This window comes from Podarcis vaucheri (assembly GCF_965113315.1).
Source record: "Podarcis vaucheri genome assembly, chromosome: 8".
In the NCBI taxonomy this organism is placed as follows: Eukaryota; Metazoa; Chordata; class Lepidosauria; order Squamata; family Lacertidae; genus Podarcis; species Podarcis vaucheri.
In genome coordinates, this window is record NC_138766.1 from 58,416,974 (window position 1) to 58,437,455 (window position 20,482).

Below are 20,482 nucleotides of genomic sequence, written 5' to 3' on the forward strand. Positions count from 1 at the left end.
GAAAATGATAAGTATTGCTTGGAAGCACATGCAGAGTTAACATTTTACTCTTATTAAACAGTGCAAAATAGGTGGTGAAACTTAACATAGTTTGCAAATGTTAGCACATCACACCTCAAGCAAGATACCACCACAAAAGTATTCATATTTTAAAGATGTGTGAAATCCCATGCTTAAAAAATTCTGCAGAAAGAACATGGGGAGCATAGGATCCAACTCCTAGGGGCCAAGGGCCTCCCCCCAAGTTGATGGGCATTGACATTCAAATGGTTTTTGTGTGCTGCATCATGTGATTGATTATGTGGGGTGGAGCTTACTTGTCTCCTCCATTTTTTTTCAAGTTGTCACCCTTGATGGGTAGAATGGCAGATCTGTTTATATTCTAGAAAAGGTGTACATTTTCAGGGGAAGACTTTGGTCTTTCAGATTTCAGTAAGGTCAAAATTTAGTGCACCCCCCAGCCTCTCACTTTCCATTCTGCTCAATTCACTACGCCATAGTTGTGACACCATGCAGTGCCCCTAGTTTTGGTGTCCAGTGCAGCAGAAATGGTTGCACTGTCCTAAATCCACCTCTGACATTTGGAGGAGGGGGTAATCTGAAAACTGTTCACAGAGCACTTCGACTGCAGTCCTGTGGTCCATGATAGGGCATCCCAAGGAACATCCGACAGATTGGATTTCCCTCTCCAGCATCAAGGACAGAACTCCAGTATTGTCAAGGGAAGTTGAGTTTGGTTCCATCATCCACCCCTCTTTGCTGATCCTGAATCCTGATTCCCTGTCCCAGCCAACACTGGGACTCTGACATCAGTTGGGCCACAAAGATGGCTTATCAGGGACATGCTAGCAGAGGACCAAGAACCTGCTTGGATCCACAGTCATCCCAGTACCTTGATCAACTCCCAAATTGGGAAGAAATTTAGGCACACTCAGGAATGTCCAGATTTCTCCTTCTCATTGCCTCTAGTGGAAAGAATGTATACCGATACATTTTTAAAAAGAATAACCCAGAAGTTGATGGAGGACCACAGAGAGTTCCTCTGCCCTCACTGCTGCCCTGTCAATTTTAGCCCTACAGGGTGTAGGGTGAGGTGCTTAAATCACATTTAGACTTTGCCCACTCACCTTTGGAATGCAGCCTTGGTGCCTAAGTAGAGAAAAAAGCACACATGCTCTCCTTTCCAAAGTCCCTTTGCACCTTAAAACATCTCTGTCCATCTCTGTGCCTTCAAAAAGTATCATGTAAGGCAGTTCTCAGCTGCATAAGTTCTGCATCAAATTATTTTACAGTGTGATATATAAAATCCAGGGTCTTACTGAAGCCTGGTGAGTGCTTCTGAGCTGCAGAATGAAGAAACACCAGCACTAATGAACACATTTATATGGGTACTTTGAGAGAGAGAGAGATTTTCTCAAGAGGATTGAGCTTTGCCCTATACATCCCAATAAACTTCATGTGAGAGGAGACTGAATTAGGAGTCATTCACCTGGAAGAGGCAAGTGTGTGTGCATGTGTGGAGGAGGGGAGAGGACAGCTTCCAGAAACAGAATTAGAGGAGCACAGAGTATGTGTCTGATTCTTCTTTGATGTGGTGCTGCAAGAGTTTGTAATAGAGATTGTGGCCCATGATAGGAAACAATGAGCATTTTATGTGGGTAAATGAATCCTCCTTCAAATGGTGTTGAGGAGTAGCCAATATGGTTCCCTCCCAATGTTGGATTACAACTTTTATCATCCTGTACTGTTGTCTGTGCTGGCTAGGGCTGATGAGAGTTGCAGTTCGATAGCATCTGAAGGGCCACCCCCAAGAAATGGATATTGCTGAGCCACAAGATATTGTTTGTGTTAATTAACCATAGTTCTAAATCAAGCAAATGGTGGGTTGGGGAATATTTGAGGTACATCATTAGGAGTGGGTGGAATAGAAGATAAAGCTCAGGAAGAGGCGGGAGCCTATTTTTAATGGTTAAGACTCAATCACATTTCTTAAAACTTTACTATTTTAGTCATTGCAGTTAAACTTTATTCCACCCCAAGATGATCTCAAACTTATCTGTGAATAATTGGGTGCATCACATTCTCTTTTGTTATCAGTGAATACAAGTTACATTCTTCCAATTGAGGCTGGGCAAATTGCCAAGGAAGGCTATTTTCATTAAGACATCGATAAACCAAGCAGTGCACACCAATTGGCCCACTGCAAATTGGTGATTAACCTAACAGTTAGATGGTCTTTTGTGAGTGCAGCCTTATTAATCAAGCATCAGTTGGGTTAATCAAGATACCAAAAGTAATTTGTTGGAATAAATATTTTATTGCCATTAATAAAGCAAAAGGGAATATCTTAATGAATTTCCTTCTAATAACATTCAAGCTGTGGACTCCCCACCCCCACCCCCTTTAATATCTACATTTGCAGGATTTAATATTTGCCATTGGGTAGGGAAGTCATTCAGCGTGCACAACTTGCTCAAACATCAGTCACCCATCTAATTACTGGTGTGTCTGATTTCTTCAACTAAGTATTAGTGGACATAAACTCTGTTTATAAGGAATGTGTTCTGGGTTTCTCTCTCTCTCCGTTTCTGGTAAGTTGGGAATTGGAGTCCATGGTGGCAGTGGGGAAAGGACACACTTAAATGGCCAATTCAGAAGATGAAATCTATGTATAGAACTTTTGCAAGGTCGATGTTCCATGTCATGTCAATATCATCTGCAACTGACAACTACAACTACAAATGTTGAATCACTTTCATTTAGGAATTTTGTAGGCCAAGATCAACATGCAAAGAGAAAACACAGTTCAAACAATGATCCTTTTATCGAACAGGTCTAAGTAATTATTTAGTAGCATAAAGCATACCAAACCTTCATGTCCCCTGCTCTGAGTATATGGAAATTACTCAGGGCACTAAGTGCTTATTGCTTTCTTGAACTGACTCATTGTCCTTCAAGCTGAGAAGAGTATTATTTTAGGGAAAATATATTTGTTCAGACAAATCTTGGCATTGCTATGTAGAAAGAGATTTGTATAATATGTTTGAATCCTCAGATTGTCTTTTTTTTTGGTGTCTAGACATTCTGTTGTGTTTTTTTAAATAAAATTTTTATTGAATTTTCAAAGTTTACACACACACAAACAATACACAACACAAACATACAGACACAAATACAAACACATATAATTTCAAATCCCTAATTTCTTAACCACTTTCCTGGACTTCCCCACACCTCCCCCTCCTGCATTCCAACTTCAATACAGATTGTCTGTTATATTTGCCTTCATATGATTTTATCCTGTGTAGTGCCCTGAAACCTGGTGAGTATAGAGCAGTATACAATTTTTACAACTACTACTACTAATGTTTTTCCTTTACTTTTTGTTATAGGTTGTAGTTTTTTTCTTGTTTAAATGATTTATTGTTTGTTTGCTTTTTAGACTGTACACTACGTAGAGATTTTTGAAATATTATAAATAAATAAAAACAAGTCAAACTCTTGAGTAGATCCATTGAGGTCAATGAATTTAAATTCAAACTTAAGTTCATTGGTTTCAGTGGGCCATCCCTGAATATGACTTAGGCTAAAATCCCCACCCTTACAGGCCTAGGTATAAGCCCCACTGAATTCAGTAGGACTTCCTTCTGATTAGAAATTGTTAAGATTGCGCTATTAGTCTCCTACAACCCAAGATTAGCATTCTTGTGAGAACACTCAGAGCTGTTCTGCCTTTGGATTTTTTTATCACATATCTGGGGCACTCTCTTCTAACAAGTATTGTTTGCCCAGAGACAAGGCTTCTTTTCTTGGCTGCAGCTAAGGAAACATTTTGTCATTGTTGGAAGACAAACAACTAGATTCCCTAAGCTCTTGTCCTGAAGCACATATGACAGTGGTATAAGGTTAAGTGAGTTTTTAGAATACCGCCTTATTCAAAATATTGTCACAATGTGTCTGGTTCATCCCTTAGGATTCTGAAAGTATTTGAGATAGTTTCCAAAATCCATCAGTAAGAATTTTCTGGAGCTTATGAATCACATCAGAACATGGCATTTGCAACTAAGTTAAATGCCTGAAACAATGAGTGTTTGAAATCTGTTATATAATACCTGCATGTAGCAGACAGTTTTGAAACAATGCTAAACACTCATTGAGGTCAAGTACCTCTCAAGTTGGTGTTTGCTTTCCATTCCTTTCTGAAGATACTGGCTGCAGATGTTTGAATCCACCCACCCACTGCAGCCATGAGGACTAGAAAAAGAAAAGTTATAGTTCACAGAAAGTTTTGCCCTAGATTCCAAATCAAACACCAGTCAAAAATAGTGCTGGCAAACTTGAGAATTCACTGTGCCTGCATCCCATGAAAACAAATGAGGCTTAATCACCAGTGCTCTTAAATGCCACTAATTTCAATGGGCTTTTAGTGTATATGGCGTTCTCAGGCCAAAACATTTATTTTAAAAAACTGGTGTCGTTCTTGAAAGTGCCTGCATGTTTGAATTCGGGACTGTTCTAGCAATGCATTTTTTAAAAGTAAAAAATAATAATAAATTAAGAAAATGAAAATAAATTATGTTGTACTGCAGCCTTAGCACTGCTGCATAAGTTATAACTAATGGGTTTTCTCCTTTTGTTTTCCCACAGTTGATTGGCTTTGTTTATGCCTGTTACGTGATCAGCATTTTCATGGAGGAAGAGGACAGCTGTAAGTACTGAATACACACCTACCCATCACTGGAGCCACAATGCTGGGGTGAGATTTAGTATTACGCTACAGCCAACTGCTCAGAACTGGTGGCTTATATTTGCAAAAGGCATCCTTTCATTGATCACCGGTAGCTTTGTCCTAAATCAGTCCTTTTTCTGCAGGAAGTATATGCATGTGCTTTGCAAAGGTTTACACAACCAAAAGATGTTGGCTTTTTGCAGTATGGTAACGCTGCAGAGAGCTTGCTGGGGAGATCATGCATTAAAAAGAAAGGACTCAAAAAGTACTTAAAGGTTTTAATAAGAAAAACAAAAACTCCATTTACACTAAATACATTAACAAACCAAACCAAACCAGACCCAACCACCAACCCATCCCCCAGGGTAATGGGAGAGCTAGGTGCTGCTCCTTATATACTCTACCCAAATGCTGACACGCCTTAATCAAATACAACTCAGCAGCACCTGCTATGTTTCACAGCTGTAAAGCTGGGTCTCGTTATCTTGCTCTGGCCCTTGCTCCGGCCCCTTAAAGACATACACATGGAGTGGAACAATGATGAACCTTTACATTTAAAGAAACCATTCAACATTTCCCCTGCGGTTCATCATTGTGGAACAAAAACATAAAGCATACTTTGTACATGTTTTTCATGTGTAACCTTTGTCAATACTTGATGTAAACTGCAACCTATAATGTTTGGTATGTTTAAGGTACATCACCACTCTCTTAAGAGCAGAGAAACATTGCATAGTGGGCTTTTCCACACTGTGAAGCATCTTTTAACAAAAGCTTAACTGTTTCATATTTTACACTTTGTGAATAACACAAATCATAATCTTCGCCTGGAATTTGTTGAAAGCCCCTAGCAACTAGTCTTGCCTTGTACCTTACAACTTCATTTTTATCATTCATTTTAACTCTATAAACCCATTTTGAATCAATAAGTCTCATATCTGGGGTTTGTGGTACAAGAGACCAAGTGTTATGCTTTTTAAAGAAGCTATCTCAGAGTTCATAGCTTTATACCAATTTACAGCTTGGTGCTTAGGTAAATTCTGAACATCATTGTAGCTTTTTGGCTCAAAAACCGCCTTATTGGCATACACAGTATTAAAATGTTCATCTGCAAAACGTTGTGGCTTCTGCCTCTTTCTATCTGAACGTCTCAGTCCGGAAGGAAAGTCAGACTCCTCATACTTAATGGGACTAAGTGAACTACTAGTTTCAGGTTGTAAATCATCATTGTCAGACTGAAGAGGTGCCTGTAGGCTAAGCTCACGGTCAGAAAACTCAAGAGAATCTAACCTCCCCTCGGGTGCCTGTGACTTTAAATCAAACAAATTATCAGATTCAACAGGCTTTTTGTCTTTCCCCATTAATTCAGAATCACCATTTTCTCCTGCTGCTGCTGCTGCTGCTGCTGCTGCTGCTGCTGCTTCCTCTTCTTCCTCAGTATTATTTATACCATCAGTATCTTGGAAAACAGCAACTCCATTCCAATTTACAGTTTGTATCATGCTTCTGGTAATATGAAATTTGCCAGTTGCTGGTATGTAAATTCTGTACGCCCCCTGCTGGTAGCCCATTAATTTTCCCTGAACACTACGTTCACCCAATTTCTGGTTAGCAGGATAATGCATAATTACATCTGAACCCCAAATGCGTAGGTATTTCAGATTAGGGCGTTTTTTAAACAGCTTCTCATAGGGGGTGACATCTAAACCAGAATGATAACTGCGATTTCTAACATAACAAAAGGCATTAAGCGCTTCAGCCCAAAATGCTTTGGGCAGATTAGCATCGTGCAGATAAGTTTTAACCCCTGCCTGCAGGTCACGCTGCACAACTTCAACAAGCCCATTTTGCCAGGGACTTCGGGGGCAAGATAACTCATGAGTAGTCCCCTGCGCTTCCAGGAATTTCTCAAAATCCTCAGAAACAAATTCCCCACCCAGGTCAGAAAACAGGTTCTTAATAGGTTTGTTAAAGTGCGTTTTTACCCAGTTGCAAAAAACTTTGTACTTCTCAAATGCTTGGGACTTCTCAGCTATTGCATAAGTCCAACAGTATCTACTATACTGGTCTATGAGAGTAAGCCAGTACTTAGAACCTCCTAATGATGGTGGGAGTGGCCCAACTAAGTCACAATGTACACGCTCAAATGGCTCAGTTACTTTCCTATCTGAGCACCTACCCTTGCGTGCAACCTTAATCTTATTCTTGCAACAGGATAGACATTGCATAAAGAATTTGCATGGTTTTAAGTTGAGGCCATTGACAATACTCTTTGTCTTAATTACATCAGCAAAATTCAGGTGTCCCAGAATTCTGTGCGCCATGTGGACACACCCAGAATGTGGTCTTACATTCCTCAACCCCTGGCTTGACTGTGCTGCTCTGCAATTTATAGGCGATTGGGAGTAGGTGCGAAAATACAGTCTATATAAACCATCAGATTCCCGGGCATACAACAGACGTTTGTTCCCATCTAAAAACTCACACATAGACTTTAAGAAACGCACAGTTATGCCTTGACGAGCAAAACACCTTACTGATAATAAATTGTCCACTGATGGGCAGTAAATGCAGTTCGCTATTGTAATGTTTAAAGAGTCAAGTTTAACAGTACCCCTGCCAAGCGACTGCAGGACTTGTGAATTGGCTAAATGTACATTACCAATTTCCTCTTCGAAAGAAATAAACAAGCTTCGATCATTGCAAACGTGCTGCGATGCTCCTGAGTCGATAACAAAAGACTTCCACTTGGCACCTTTAATTCTTTTACGATCTTTAGTCCGAGCGTGAAAAGCTCGCGGCTCGTTTCTGTCTCTACTATACGATGTCGGCTGCTGGGCTGACGACCGTGACTGACGAACAGAAACAGGCTTGGGAGTACTTTGCTTTCTTTTGGCTCTACAGTCCTTTGCAAAATTTCCTTGCTTATTGCAGAACCAACAACGCTTTGCAGCTTTAAATGCAGTTGTATCACCACAGGTTTGCATATGGTGTTCCTCATTCTTTCTGGAAACAGGAGTGCTTATGGCACAAGCCTCCCTTCTATCCAACTCGCCCATTAATCTTGCCGTTACCCCTTCCACAGTTAATTGTGCTGGTGGAACGGCAGATATCTGGCTAGCTATACCATCAAAGTCCTCATTAAGGGAACAAAGGATGATAAAAACATACTGAATATCAGGTACCTCCATGTCCCTTTGAATTAACTCGCCGCGTATTGCCTCCAGACGTCTCAAGTGTGCTGCCAAATCACCACCAGGCTGCAACTTCGTCTGGTACAACTGCTTGAAAAACGTCAATGCAGACGCTGACTCTTTTCTAACATGCACTGCTGCAAGACTGTCCCACATTTCTTTGGCAGTTTTCTTATTTCTTATATAGACTACTTGCTGGTCGCTGACTGCCAAATTAATTATCGCCCTGGCTTTTGCATCTCCTTTCGACCAAGCATTAGTTACAGGGTTAGGAGGGTCATCAGTTACATAGGTCCATACTTCTCTAGAGGTCAAAAGCGCCTCCACCCGAAAAGACCATAAACTATAGTTCTCATCTGTTAGCTGTGGGAAGACCAGAACCTTCTCAGCTTCAGGAACCCGGTCAACCATTCTGGATATCTTCCAGACCCACAAAAACTACGCTAACAGGAGAAGGAGTTTTCAAACCTTTCTCAGAGTCCAAAAATATGCAGTCATCCACTCAGCAGCTGGGCCCATAACCAAAGATGTTGGCTTTTTGCAGTATGGTAACGCTGCAGAGAGCTTGCTGGGGAGATCATGCATTAAAAAGAAAGGACTCAAAAAGTACTTAAAGGTTTTAATAAGAAAAACAAAAACTCCATTTACACTAAATACATTAACAAACCAAACCAAACCAAACCAGACCCAACCACCAACCCATCCCCCAGGGTAATGGGAGAGCTAGGTGCTGCTCCTTATATACTCTACCCAAATGCTGACACGCCTTAATCAAATACAACTCAGCAGCACCTGCTATGTTTCACAGCTGTAAAGCTGGGTCTCGTTATCTTGCTCTGGCCCTTGCTCCGGCCCCTTAAAGACATACACATGGAGTGGAACAATGATGAACCTTTACATTTAAAGAAACCATTCAACAACATTTTCCTAAAATGTGCCTACAGTTTCATTGATATTTGGCATGCCAACTTGGTTAATGGTGATAAACAATGATATTGGGAAAGCTATGTTTTCCATTGCAGTGGCAATTTCTTGTAATGCAATGTGATTCTGGCATGTGGGGGGATCTAGAGAGCACCCCTATACATTGAAAGAACATGTGAGGGGCTTTCATGCACCAGCTCTGCCCCACCACTGTGTATTGTGGCCGCAGCCCCACTGCCCACACATTCAGCCAGCATCCGGTGCATAGAAGCTCTTGACTCTTGGTGATTGCACAGATGTCAGGATATGTGGCTGCACTGTGCATTGCAGGGGGCAGGCAACAACTAGCCAATGTGACCCTGCAATTCCCAATATGTGTTCTTTCTATGTGTTTATATGGATGTCTGAATCCCCACCTCCCAGCCATCCACTTATCCCCCTCCATCTTCCTTCCCACTTTGACCTGCAGTTTTTGAGGCACATTTTTCTCGTTCCTGAAAAGTTGGAGCGTATGACAGATGATTCCACAGTGAACATAATATGATGGAATGGAAAACAATTCTAGCATCCCTAAAGATCCAATTTCCTCATGACTGTACCAATTCTTTGAAATGAATGCTCTGACATCCTTACCACGTTTATCACTGTTCTGACTGTCTTCTGGGTCAGCCTGATCTTTGGGAATGGATGATTTTTGGCTCATTGTCTGTCTTTTGTCTCTGTGCCGCATAAGGATCTATAGCAGCTGGATTTTACTCTAAATATGAGAGATACACAGCTTTGGAAACCATCAAAATTGTATAGTTTTACAGCTTAATTCCAGCATTGTCAGCCAAGACCCCATCTTCGCTAAATGTTGAAAACACTATTATACCACTTGAAACAGTCATGTCTTGCCCCAAAGGATCCTGAGGATTGTAGTTTGTAAAGGGTGCCCTGGCAGAGCTCCAGTTTCCAGAGATCCCAGGGAAGAGGGGTTGATTTTTATTTTTGTTGTTGTTGTTGTTTAGTCATTTATTCGTGTCCGACTCTTCGTGACCCTATGGACTAGAGCACGCCAGGCACTCCTGTCTTCCACTGCCTCCCGCAGTTTGGTCAGACTCATGCTGGTAGCTTCGAGAACACTGTCCAACCATCTCATCCTCTGTCGTCCCCTTCTCCTTGTGCCCTCCATCTTTCCCAACATCAGGGTCTTTTCCAGGGAGTCTTCTCTTCTCATGAGGTGGCCAAAGTATTGGAGCCTCAGCTTCAGGATCTGTCCTTCCAGTGAGTGCTCAGGGCTGATTTCCTTCAGAATGGATAGGTTTGATATTCTTGCAGTCCATGGGACTCTCAAGAGTCTCCTCCAGCACCATAATTCCACTCTGCAAATGGTAGCTCTGTGAGGGGAATGAGGGTCTCCTACCATCTCTCAGTACCCTTAACAAACTACATCTGCCATGATTCTTTGGGGGAAGCCATGACTGTTTAAAGGGGTGTGATGATACTTAAATGTCTAGTGCAGAAGAGGCCCCATGTGCATTGGCCTTTAAGACTTTCCTTAATGAAATATCCTTGCCTTATTCAGTTCTCGGAAGTTATTGGTCTGAAACCTGGCAGGAAGGCTTAAAAATTAATAACAGCCACCTCTTTCATTACCGTGTGGGGCTTAAAGGGATATGGTTGAGGATCAGCCAATGAATGCATTCCAAAGGGCAATAAAGGAATGTTGTTTAAAGTGATTGCTCTTCTAGTTTTTGTCTCATATGGGGACACCTTTCATTATTTATTTCAAATGGCTTGTAATTCAGTGGTCACAACATATGTATGCAGTCCCAGGTTCATTTCCCATTAATGAATCCCAGGTAGTAAGTAACGCTCAGAAAAATGGCTCTCTGAAATATTGTAGAACTGTGTACACATCCATTTTCCTCAATGGAGTAATAGTAGGCTCCTCGTTTCACTTGGCAAAATAACACTGGACAAAAATATTAATTCCTCACCTCTCAGCACTATGGTTCTGAGGTGAAGTACTGCATGTCTTTCCTACAGCTGTTGCTTGCTTAAATGTATAGATCTCTTGGCTCTCCAGTGTTTTGTGCAGTTTGTCTCCCTGCATATACTTTGAAAAAGCAGCCATCGGAGAAGAGGTAGATCCAGGTCAGGACCATGACTCAGGGGTATGGAGGTTAATCCTTTCCCCACACTATTTTCCCTGCTGGAAATTGCTCCCCTTTCCTGCCCAAGCTCCTCTTTGTTAAATGTGCTAATGCCCAATGTGACAGGGCTAAGTGTTTGTGAAGCATTCTGTTTGCCAGACATGCTATTTTATGAAATGCCATGGCTTGAGTGGTTTCTTAGTAGTCACACCAACAAGCTCCATGGAGCAACTGGGGTGGTGTTCTACCAGGGGTGGCACATGTAGGTTGAAGGGAAGGTGGAGTAAAAGTTTGGAGAGCATATATTTCCTCTGACTTCCCACTATCCTCAGAAATATCTGTGTGCACATGTGTTCACATGTTCATGAGAAAGAGAAAGGGATAATGTGTTTGGTTAGAAAAGAGATGAAATGCAGATTCTTGCCCTTTTAGTGAGTCTTCTACCAGATCCAGTTCCCATAGGTTATTGTTCTCCCATTACCTTCACTCATATATTTGGAAGGATGCATCAGTCCAGTATAAAGATTATTGTAGCTCAAACGGATTATAATGGGTGGGGGACATGTTAAATAAGCATTTCAGCAACACACTAGTATTCTCCCACTAACAACAAAGTCTGTTTATATTAATTACTTCCTTTCATTTGTCAGCCTTTCATTTGTATCTGTATTAATCTTAACCTGTGCTATATATAGAATTAAAATTACACTCAGAGCAGATGGAAAACAAACTCAGAAACTTATTATCTTGCCAAATGGTAGGCTGAGAGCAGTCTGGAATGGAATGGGGGAATGGAATATGATTTAGTTTTACATATACATGTCACAGGCAACTGGAGAAAAAAGTTTACATGTTCTTTACTTGGGGCCACTGATACTTTTTAATGTCCCATTGTTTCAATAAAAGTTAAGTGCATTTTCATATGGCGTTGTTGTTGCGTTTGAGTTCAAAGACATGGACAAAATAATCTGCAAACATAATTGGCTCCTCAATGTAGAGGTACCTTTTAAGCCCCTAAAAGCAGTTGAAATAAAAAAGATTCTTCTAACGTCCAGGAATGGAAGTCACAGTTCCTAAATTCGTTACACAGTGTAATTTATATCAAGCTATTATTTAAAGTTAATATATTCTAGGAGCCCCCATATCATTCTTTGCCAATTCTCGAAGGAGAATGTTGCATAATAGCAGAATCTTCTGACACCCACAGAGAAATAGCCAGCTGTTATAGTATTAATTAACACAGAATACATTATTGCCCTTCCTATCAAGCTGTAATATTTGACTGCACTAAATGAAATATAATGCAGAATTTACACATGAATACCAGCCATCTGTTGTTAACATTCTAAATAAAGTGAGGTTTGTTTTTAGTTGTTCCATTCAATATTTATACAGCTAGGTATTATGCACCCTTCCTCTCAGTAACTTTTAATTAAAAAAAGCATTTTCATGAATATTTTGGATCCAGACTACGTTAGGCACACTTTAGCCCCAGTGAAAGCAAGGGGACTTAAGTTTGTGATGATTAACTTATCCTGTTGATTTCAGTGAGACTAACCTAATCTACATCAAACCTATTGTTCTCATTAACAGTGTTGCTAGATTTGGTTGGATGGTTTTGAAGTAAACAGCATACTGTAGTACTATTTTGAAAAGAGCTTCTACACTAACAGACATTGGGAACTTCCACGCCAGCTGTATCCTACATATTCCGTGTCTGAGATACTACTTTTTAAGTCCATATTCCTAGGGAGCAGAACATGTCCCAGTTTTCCCACTCACCTCATATTATGTGGGTGTTCCATAAACTGAACAAATCTGATAGGTGCAGTGGAAGGCAGGTATGGTCACAAATAACTGGCTTTTGTGAACCTGATTCAAAAACCAAACTAAAAGTAGTGCTTTTCTGGCATGTGTGACATTTCTTGTGGGGGCCTGGAGGGCATTACAATATTTCCTTCCACTTATTTTCAGGGAACAGTCATAGTAAGTTGCCTTAAACAATATATGAATTAGCTTCAAAACTTAAGTTTAGTATATAATGCAGTTGACTGACTTATTCATAAGAGCAAAAGGTTTCTGGTGAACAATATCTAGAAAACTGTGCAGCACGTACAGTTGAAAAATGTTTATTCACATCAGTGTGTGTTCATGACTACATAGTTCTCAAGACACTGCTCAAGAGTGCATCTCAGGTTGCAGTTCCCATTCAATTGGGGATAATTGATTAGTGCCCTAATGTGAGGATGATTTATATTCAGCTTTATCCAGACCTTGCCTTGGCAACACTCCTTTCAAGCCAGCAAAAGGAGACATTTGGTCCAGCAGAGAGATCCCACTGATGGGGGGAGTTGACTTTGCTGATTTCCTCTCAGTCCTCATTGTCACCTCACACACTATTCCAGAGGGTCCCTGTCCCTCTAGAACAATGGGAAAGTGTCACTGGAGGTTGCAGGGGGAAGTGAATTGACCCTGGTCACTTCTGTTGCCACCTTAGACTGCAGGAATATCACCTGAATGGAACTCTGCAGAGGGAATATTTTGACTTAGAAGCCATCTTTTCCTAAGCTTCCTACCTGTACAGCAAAGGGGGTGATTTTCATTCCAATTACAGCTGGATAGCAAAGGATAAACCAACCTGTGTGCTGCTCTATGGATAATAATCACACCTGTAATTAATTAAATAAAATCAGGAGATGGAGCTGCATGCTGCGCCTTAAGCATAACATATTGTTTCGCCAAATACCAGTAATATTGTGGCACCTTTAAGGTTAACAAGGTGTCACAAGACCCTCTGCTGCTTTTTGCTTCAACGGACTTAGCTGTGCATCTGTAAAATTCCAATAAATGAAAACGATCTAATTGGCCAGAGTCCTTGGCATGAGCACTTGGCGCATGCAGAACTCCTGAAGCTGGTCAAGCAGTTTAGTATGAATTCTCAGGCCCCACCAGGTCCTTTCTTGTTCCCTATCAACCAAAACATTCTTCTTTATGCTAAGTGTCACTTTTTCTTCCTCCGATTTTCAGGCTTTGCTTTTGATTTGCAGCTGTCAATTTTAGAAGTAGTTTCCCACCATCTTGGAGAAAGAAAGCGAAGGAGCAGGAGCAAGGATGAAGACAAAATTAAAATATAGGCATCACTTCAAAATGATGCTCAGGGGGGATTAGTTTATTAAAGGATGCAGTAAGTCCATTGTGTTCTAGTATATATCATTTTCTTCTATGCCACTTAGGGTTGGATAGATTGCATTGTTTAATAAATTTCTTCATGTCAAGCATCATTTTGAGGCTTTGCCTCTCTTTTTCCCACCACACAAGAGTCGTTCCTTAGCAGCTGCATGGTTTTTATTACAGCATCCTTGGTGGAGAGGTAATTACATATTATGAGGCTGTGTGTGGAGTAGAATAGATGATAGAGTAAATTAATCAGGCCCTACACCTGACGTGCCCTGACCATAAATTAACTTAATTATATACCAGTGAATGATCTTGGGATTCAGTTTAGATAAATTTCCTCCCTGATATTTTATATGTCTGTTTTGTTTTGTTTAAGAGTGAATTAGTTTGCCATTCTCCGCATATTAGCATGCAGCGCTTGGCTTTTCTCTTGGGCCTTTTGCTGTTTAGGACACAGAACTGCGACAGAGAATATCAGCTTTCATTTGAGGCCTGAGGGAGGGAATGAAAGAAGGTACCTGAAGATTTGTCTGGGGTGGAGGTAGTGGGCTGCTGATTCATGCAGAATTGGGCTGACAACTTGTCATGATTATATCCGGGCATCTTTTATATAGATATATAGATGTGGACATGGAGAGATAGAGATAGAGAAGCAGCTGTTTATTTGCTCTTACTGCACAGCCACCCAGGACGTTTCTTCGTCAGATTTGATAGCTTGATGTGGTGTCTTTGGGACCTAAGGACTTTTAAAGGCAACAGGTCCTTGTGCTGTCTCAAATCTCAGCCTAAATGCCACTGGAAGTGAGAAAAGGCACTATTATATTCCACTGAGAACACAATACAGTACAGTTTTTGCTGGGAAAGTGTGTGCTTGTTTCAAAAAAAGGGGGAGGGGGAGCAAAATTTAAAAGACTTTTAAACATTCTTTTTTTAAAAAATTAGATGCATGTGTTCCCGTTTGGAAATAGTCAGTGGGTGCATTTTCTGAAAAGCCTGAGAATTTAGAACAGCAAACAGTTTCTTCAGAAAGGATAACTATCTGTTGGACAAGCACAGAAAAGTAATTTTCTTTTAATCATTAGTCTGTTTCTGCCTTCAACTAGTTCAGTTTTCAGCACCGTGCTATCCCATTCTATACCTCAGATGATCCAACCCACAGCAACTATGACAATTCAGTTCGGTGTACATGCATGCATGCTACCTTATCACGGGCTAAGTTTATCCAAAGTGATTCAAGAAGTAGTAGTTGTTCTCTTAGCATGGTTGTTATCCTATATTCTCACCATGAACAAATCCTATCAAATTCATTTGGGCTTACCTTTGAGTAGACATTATATGATTGTACTCTTATTATTAGTTGTTTCAAGAGGATGATGATCTGTGGTTAGTCTGGGAAAGACAATAAGACAGCTTGGCTCCCAGCTAGCTGGAATGAAACCCAGGTGGACTTTTGAGGAGTGTGGTTCAGAAAGCAGAGGCACAGAGCAAGCAGGAAAGCTACTTCCTCTTTATAAGTTGCAGAGACCACCGGAGAGGCAAGTGGTGAGGAGGAGGACTTACAGTACAGAGGACGACTGTGTTGGAGATGAAAGGGCAGCCAAAATACTGAAAGAGGGAGGTTCTGATAATTGGTGTGTGAGAGGGATAGGCTGTCCTCAGTCGTTGATACCACATAATGTTTTTAGGACTAAGAGTCAAAACATAGAGCAGCCTGAAGCTCTGTCTTCTGTGAAGAAGCGAGCTGAGAACATTTTGTTGCCTTATGAAGAACATGTTGTTTTGTTGAATAACTTGTGTCACATCTATTGTAAACATGGCTAGCTAACCCCAGTTAATACAACACAGGTCACAGCAAATAAAACAGATAGATACAAATAAAATAGCTTCATAGCAAACAGCTGCTTCAAAGCCAGGTGTCCCTCCTCTTCCCACATTTAATGGTGGGGTCTGCCTGATGCAGTCATCCTCCTCTAACTCTCCCAAGCCAGTTGACCCATTGCACTACTCATCTGTATCTGTAACACTCATCTATATTTTTTTCAGCAGATGAAATGAGACCTTTAGCCCTGGCTATCAACCATACAGATATTTTCAAGAGGGATAGGAAATAGAAGAAAACTGCAGGTTGTACCACCCACTCTTGTGGTCTTCTTTTCTCCTGCACAAAAAGTTGCTGGTTCAGAGCATTAGCTTGCTGATGGCACCAAGGGGGAAGAAGCAAAAGGCCAATCTTAGACCCGTTGCCAACTGCTGTTTATTCCTACATTGTTTTATTGCTTCCTTCTGGCACCAGCTCCTTCCAGCGTTACCTTCATTATTTAAGGTGACTTAGATATCAGCTATTATGATTCCTGCAGAGCTACAAAGCAGCTGCCCTTGGAAAATAAATTGTATTTTGCAGCCAGTAGCAGCTAAAACAACTAGTTTCTCCTGCAACCAGCAGTGATCTGCAGGTTGTGGAAAACTCCTCTCTTCAACTCTGCAAGACATTGCTTAATAGCTGGGCTCCACACAGGGCTCTTTTTGTAGTAAGAAGGTACAGGTCCCGCTAAACTATTTCTCAATGCATAGGCTGTTTGAACTTCTATAGACTATATAGAAGAGGAGATTGTGTCTTCGTCTGATTATATCTCCAGAATTTGTGACTTTCAAAGCTTTTTTTTTATCATATTGAGAACCCGTAATAGCTTTCACTTATAGAGATCAACCTAGCACGAGATAGATAAAGTAGGTTTTCCCATGCCATATTTGGAATAAGTGATGCCATTTTCACTGGATAGTTTATGAAGGTTTGTGTTGTTTATACATCTTTAAATGTAAAAAGACAAAACAAAATTCTGTCTTTTTAAAGCTTGCTTTGATGGCTATAACACATAATAGTTGTACTTGATTTAGATATCCGCAGTCCCTCCCTGCCCGCGTTGTGCCCACTAGCTGTGCCAACAATAATTTATGCAAACAATCACATTAGCAAGCTGATATGCTTCCCAGACAGAACAGTGTAAAGCAGGCAAAAAAGGGGGTGCCTCAACTGGCTAATTGTAAGGACACCCTCCCCACAACATCTCTCAAAATGGAACTCAATTTGTATATATATATATATATATAAAGAACAATATCTGCATATCATGTTAAAGCTGAATGGGGAGAGTGACAGAATATCTTTAATACTTCAGATCAGTGGCGTAGCGTGGGTTGTCAGCACCCGGGGCAAGGCAAGTAATTTGCACTCCCTAACCCGTGGATTTGCGCCCCTAACCCTAACCCCCAGATGTTGCGCCTGGTGTGGCCAGCCCCCTCTGCACCCCCTACGCTACGCCACTGCTTCAGATATAAGTATGCAGGCACAGCCATTATTTAATTTATTCTTATTTTACACCGTTTTCCATTTACTTAAATTTTAAGACAGTGTGTACACAATTGATTTCTACAAATTCATGTTGAATGACACTGTATTTTCAGTTGATTTCATAGGTGGACTTGTTGACACTTATGCTACCAACAACCCCACCCCCTGGAACACCTGATTGGGTGCCCAACTGGGGGGCGTGGCTCGCCAGCGATGGTGAGAGGGCAGGGGGCCGAATGCCCCCTGCATGACACGGGAATCGTCTCCTGGTCACAACCCCTCCCCTCTGGCAGGAGAAGAGACTTTATGCTACCAACAACACCACCCCCTGGAACATTTTGAGTTAAAGCCTGCAAAGTTTGTAAGTTAAGAGATTGGTCAAAAGGACCACATTAATCCTCCTAACTACACTGAAATTTTAATCTGCTGCTCAGATAGGTTTCGTAAAAGGTAAAGGTAAAGGTACCCCTGCCCGTACGGGCCAGTCTTGACAGACTCTAGGGTTGTGCGCTCATCTCACTCTATAGGCCGGGAGCCAGCACTGTCCGCAGACACTTCCGGGTCACGTGGCCAGCGTGACGAAGCTACTCTGGCGAGCCAGAGCCACACACAGAAACACCGTTTACCTTCCCGCTAGTAAGCCGTCCCTATTTATCTACTTGCACCCGGGGGTGCTTTCGAACTGCTAGGTTGGCAGGCGCTGGGACTGAGCAACGGGAGCGCACCTCGCCGCAGGGATTCGAACCTCTGACCATGCAATCGGCAAGTCCTAGGCGCTGAGGTTTTACCCACAGCGCCACCCGCGTCCCGATAGGTTTGGTATGAGATTATCTGATATGCTCAGATAGGTTTGGTATGAGATTACTAACATTATCTCTAACTCCCTCAAGGTGCAATAACTATTTAAAATGTGCTGGCAGAGTCACTTTACATTATGTGACTGCTATCCGATCTACCAATGAATGCTCCATAGGTTTTATGTAGCAGTGTTTTTTCCCCTTGCCTTGTGTAAGAACGTCCTAAGACACACTGGCCCCAGGCATCAGCCATTTCAGTGATCAATCCTCGTTGGCTTGGTTCAGATGCAAGAGGCTCTGCAGTCCACACTGGCAGCTTCCATTGGCCGGAAAGCAGCATCCATCTGTGGGTATGAGGGCAGGCATGAGTCTCATGGGCTGGGCAGAAGGTAGATCAAGATCTTTGGGTGATTTTCAGGGGGGTTTGCTGTAGATTGACAAGAGTTTCTCACTCCTGGTTATTCCCAATAGCGACAGAAGCAAGATCTCCCTCTGTCTGTAAGGGCTCATCCAGACTGTTGTTTGCTCTGATTCAGCAATCAATCAATCAATCAATCAATCAATCAATCATTTTATTCGACCGTCAGTCAGTAAAATGATTCAGCAATAATGAGCAGGTTAAAAGATGTTAAAAGAATGAATGACAGTAGCTTCAACATTTATTCTTTAGTATATCCAGTTTAAAACATGTTAAAAAATTATCTGAATCTCCACCTGAGACCCTAGTGCCAGGCTGGGTACAATAGGAGACCCTCCAAGTGTCCCTATTTTCCAAGGACAGTCCCAGATTTGCAGAAGCCATCCTGGTTTCTGATTTGATCCCAGAATGTCAAATAGGTGGGGAATTATTATTATTATTATTATTATTATTGACATCCTTATTTTCATTGGAGAAATGTTGGAGGGTATGGAGTAGTACTGGGGCTTGATGGACAAATAGCTTGACCTGATTCCCATCACTACTGGTTTTCTCTGGGGGGTGAGAATACAAAAACAAATTTTCCTAGGGACCTTGTGTGCCTGTGCAGTCACAGACTGCAAATAGGCTCTAAAGAATGAAGAATTTCAATGACCAAGGTGAATTTCCATTAAAAGCCAAGCTGCAGAAAACAATTTGGGTAGGCAGTGAACTGTGCCATCCCCTAGTTTCTCGATTCTGATCTGTCGGCGGTGTGGCAGGCTGCCCACTTGGATTCACAATAAGATAATTGGTATCAGTATCTGTTGCAAATGGGCCAGGAAAGCTGCTGCATTCAGAGCTAATGGGCCTTTCACTATCCAAATTGTGAAAAACTCCACTCTCTTTCATGCTCAGAGCTGGAGGAAAAGAACGGCATTTTCTAACTTTCATTCAAACCTGAAAGCACTCTTGCGCCTTTAGATTTTATTTTATTTCTCGGCATTCTTGCTGCCAAGTTATTCATAGAGGTTTCTGCTGCTCCCTATCCCAAAGCCTCAGAGCAGATAACAATCCATTAAGAACAAATAAACTATTCAGTTAAAAATGAATAAAGGTTATGTAACAGACAGGCTGAAACATGATGTTAAAAGGTGAATCCATTCCTGCACCCTCCCACAGAATATTATGTATTATTTATGTCCCTTAGGCAATTGGCATGCCAAAGCACAGCTTTTTCAGAATCACATTGACTGTTGCTGAATGCTGTGTCAGAACTGCCATGCTCCATCTAACTCTGCCTTCTCCACAAGAGTTACCTGCTGTGTACCTCCAGTAGGGATCAATGGGGCTGTCGCTGTTGATTTCTCTCGGTTTCTCATTTTTGCCAACCGGAAGTTTGGTTTGCCCTATTTTTGCATCATTTCTATGGCTTGGCCAAAATAGGCTGGAAGGCCAAATGGGGAGACTTGGTGGGCTGAATGTTCCCCACCCCTGTTCAAAAATATCAGCTAAAAATCTCTAGAACTATTGCTTTTCTAGTATAGTAATGCCCAGTGGTTTTTTTCTGGAAAAATAGGTGCTGCTAATCACCATGAAGCTGTTACATAAGGGGCCAAACTTTTTAACAACAACAAAAAGAGGTGCCAGTACTCTGTATCCTTGAATACCCCCTGAAAAAAGCACTGGTGATGCTTAACTATGGGTGTTTACAAGTGATCAAAACATTTCACATGCCTTATCTACCTGTAATACTTACAGCTGTAGGGAAAGCTAA

General features: G+C 41.4%; 1 protein-coding gene and 1 long non-coding RNA gene across 3 annotated transcripts in view; both read left to right on the forward strand.

Moving 5' to 3' along the window:
- Positions 1-20,482, forward strand: part of NKAIN3 (sodium/potassium transporting ATPase interacting 3) — a 196,962-nt gene that overhangs the window by 172,675 nt on the left and 3,805 nt on the right. The window contains exon 5 of one of the 2 annotated variants that reach the window (XM_082234055.1): positions 4,648-4,756. In XM_082234055.1, the coding sequence (XP_082090181.1) occupies positions 4,648-4,719 (72 nt within the window). In that variant the 3' untranslated portion in view covers positions 4,720-4,756. The remainder of the gene's footprint in view (positions 1-4,647; positions 4,757-20,482) is intronic. The other variant, XM_082234054.1, reaches the window with a different exon arrangement.
- Positions 17,838-19,047, forward strand: LOC309539227. The gene is made up of 3 exons (XR_014222781.1): positions 17,838-17,949; positions 18,360-18,825; positions 18,896-19,047. It is a non-coding gene; the product is annotated as an uncharacterized lncRNA (long non-coding RNA).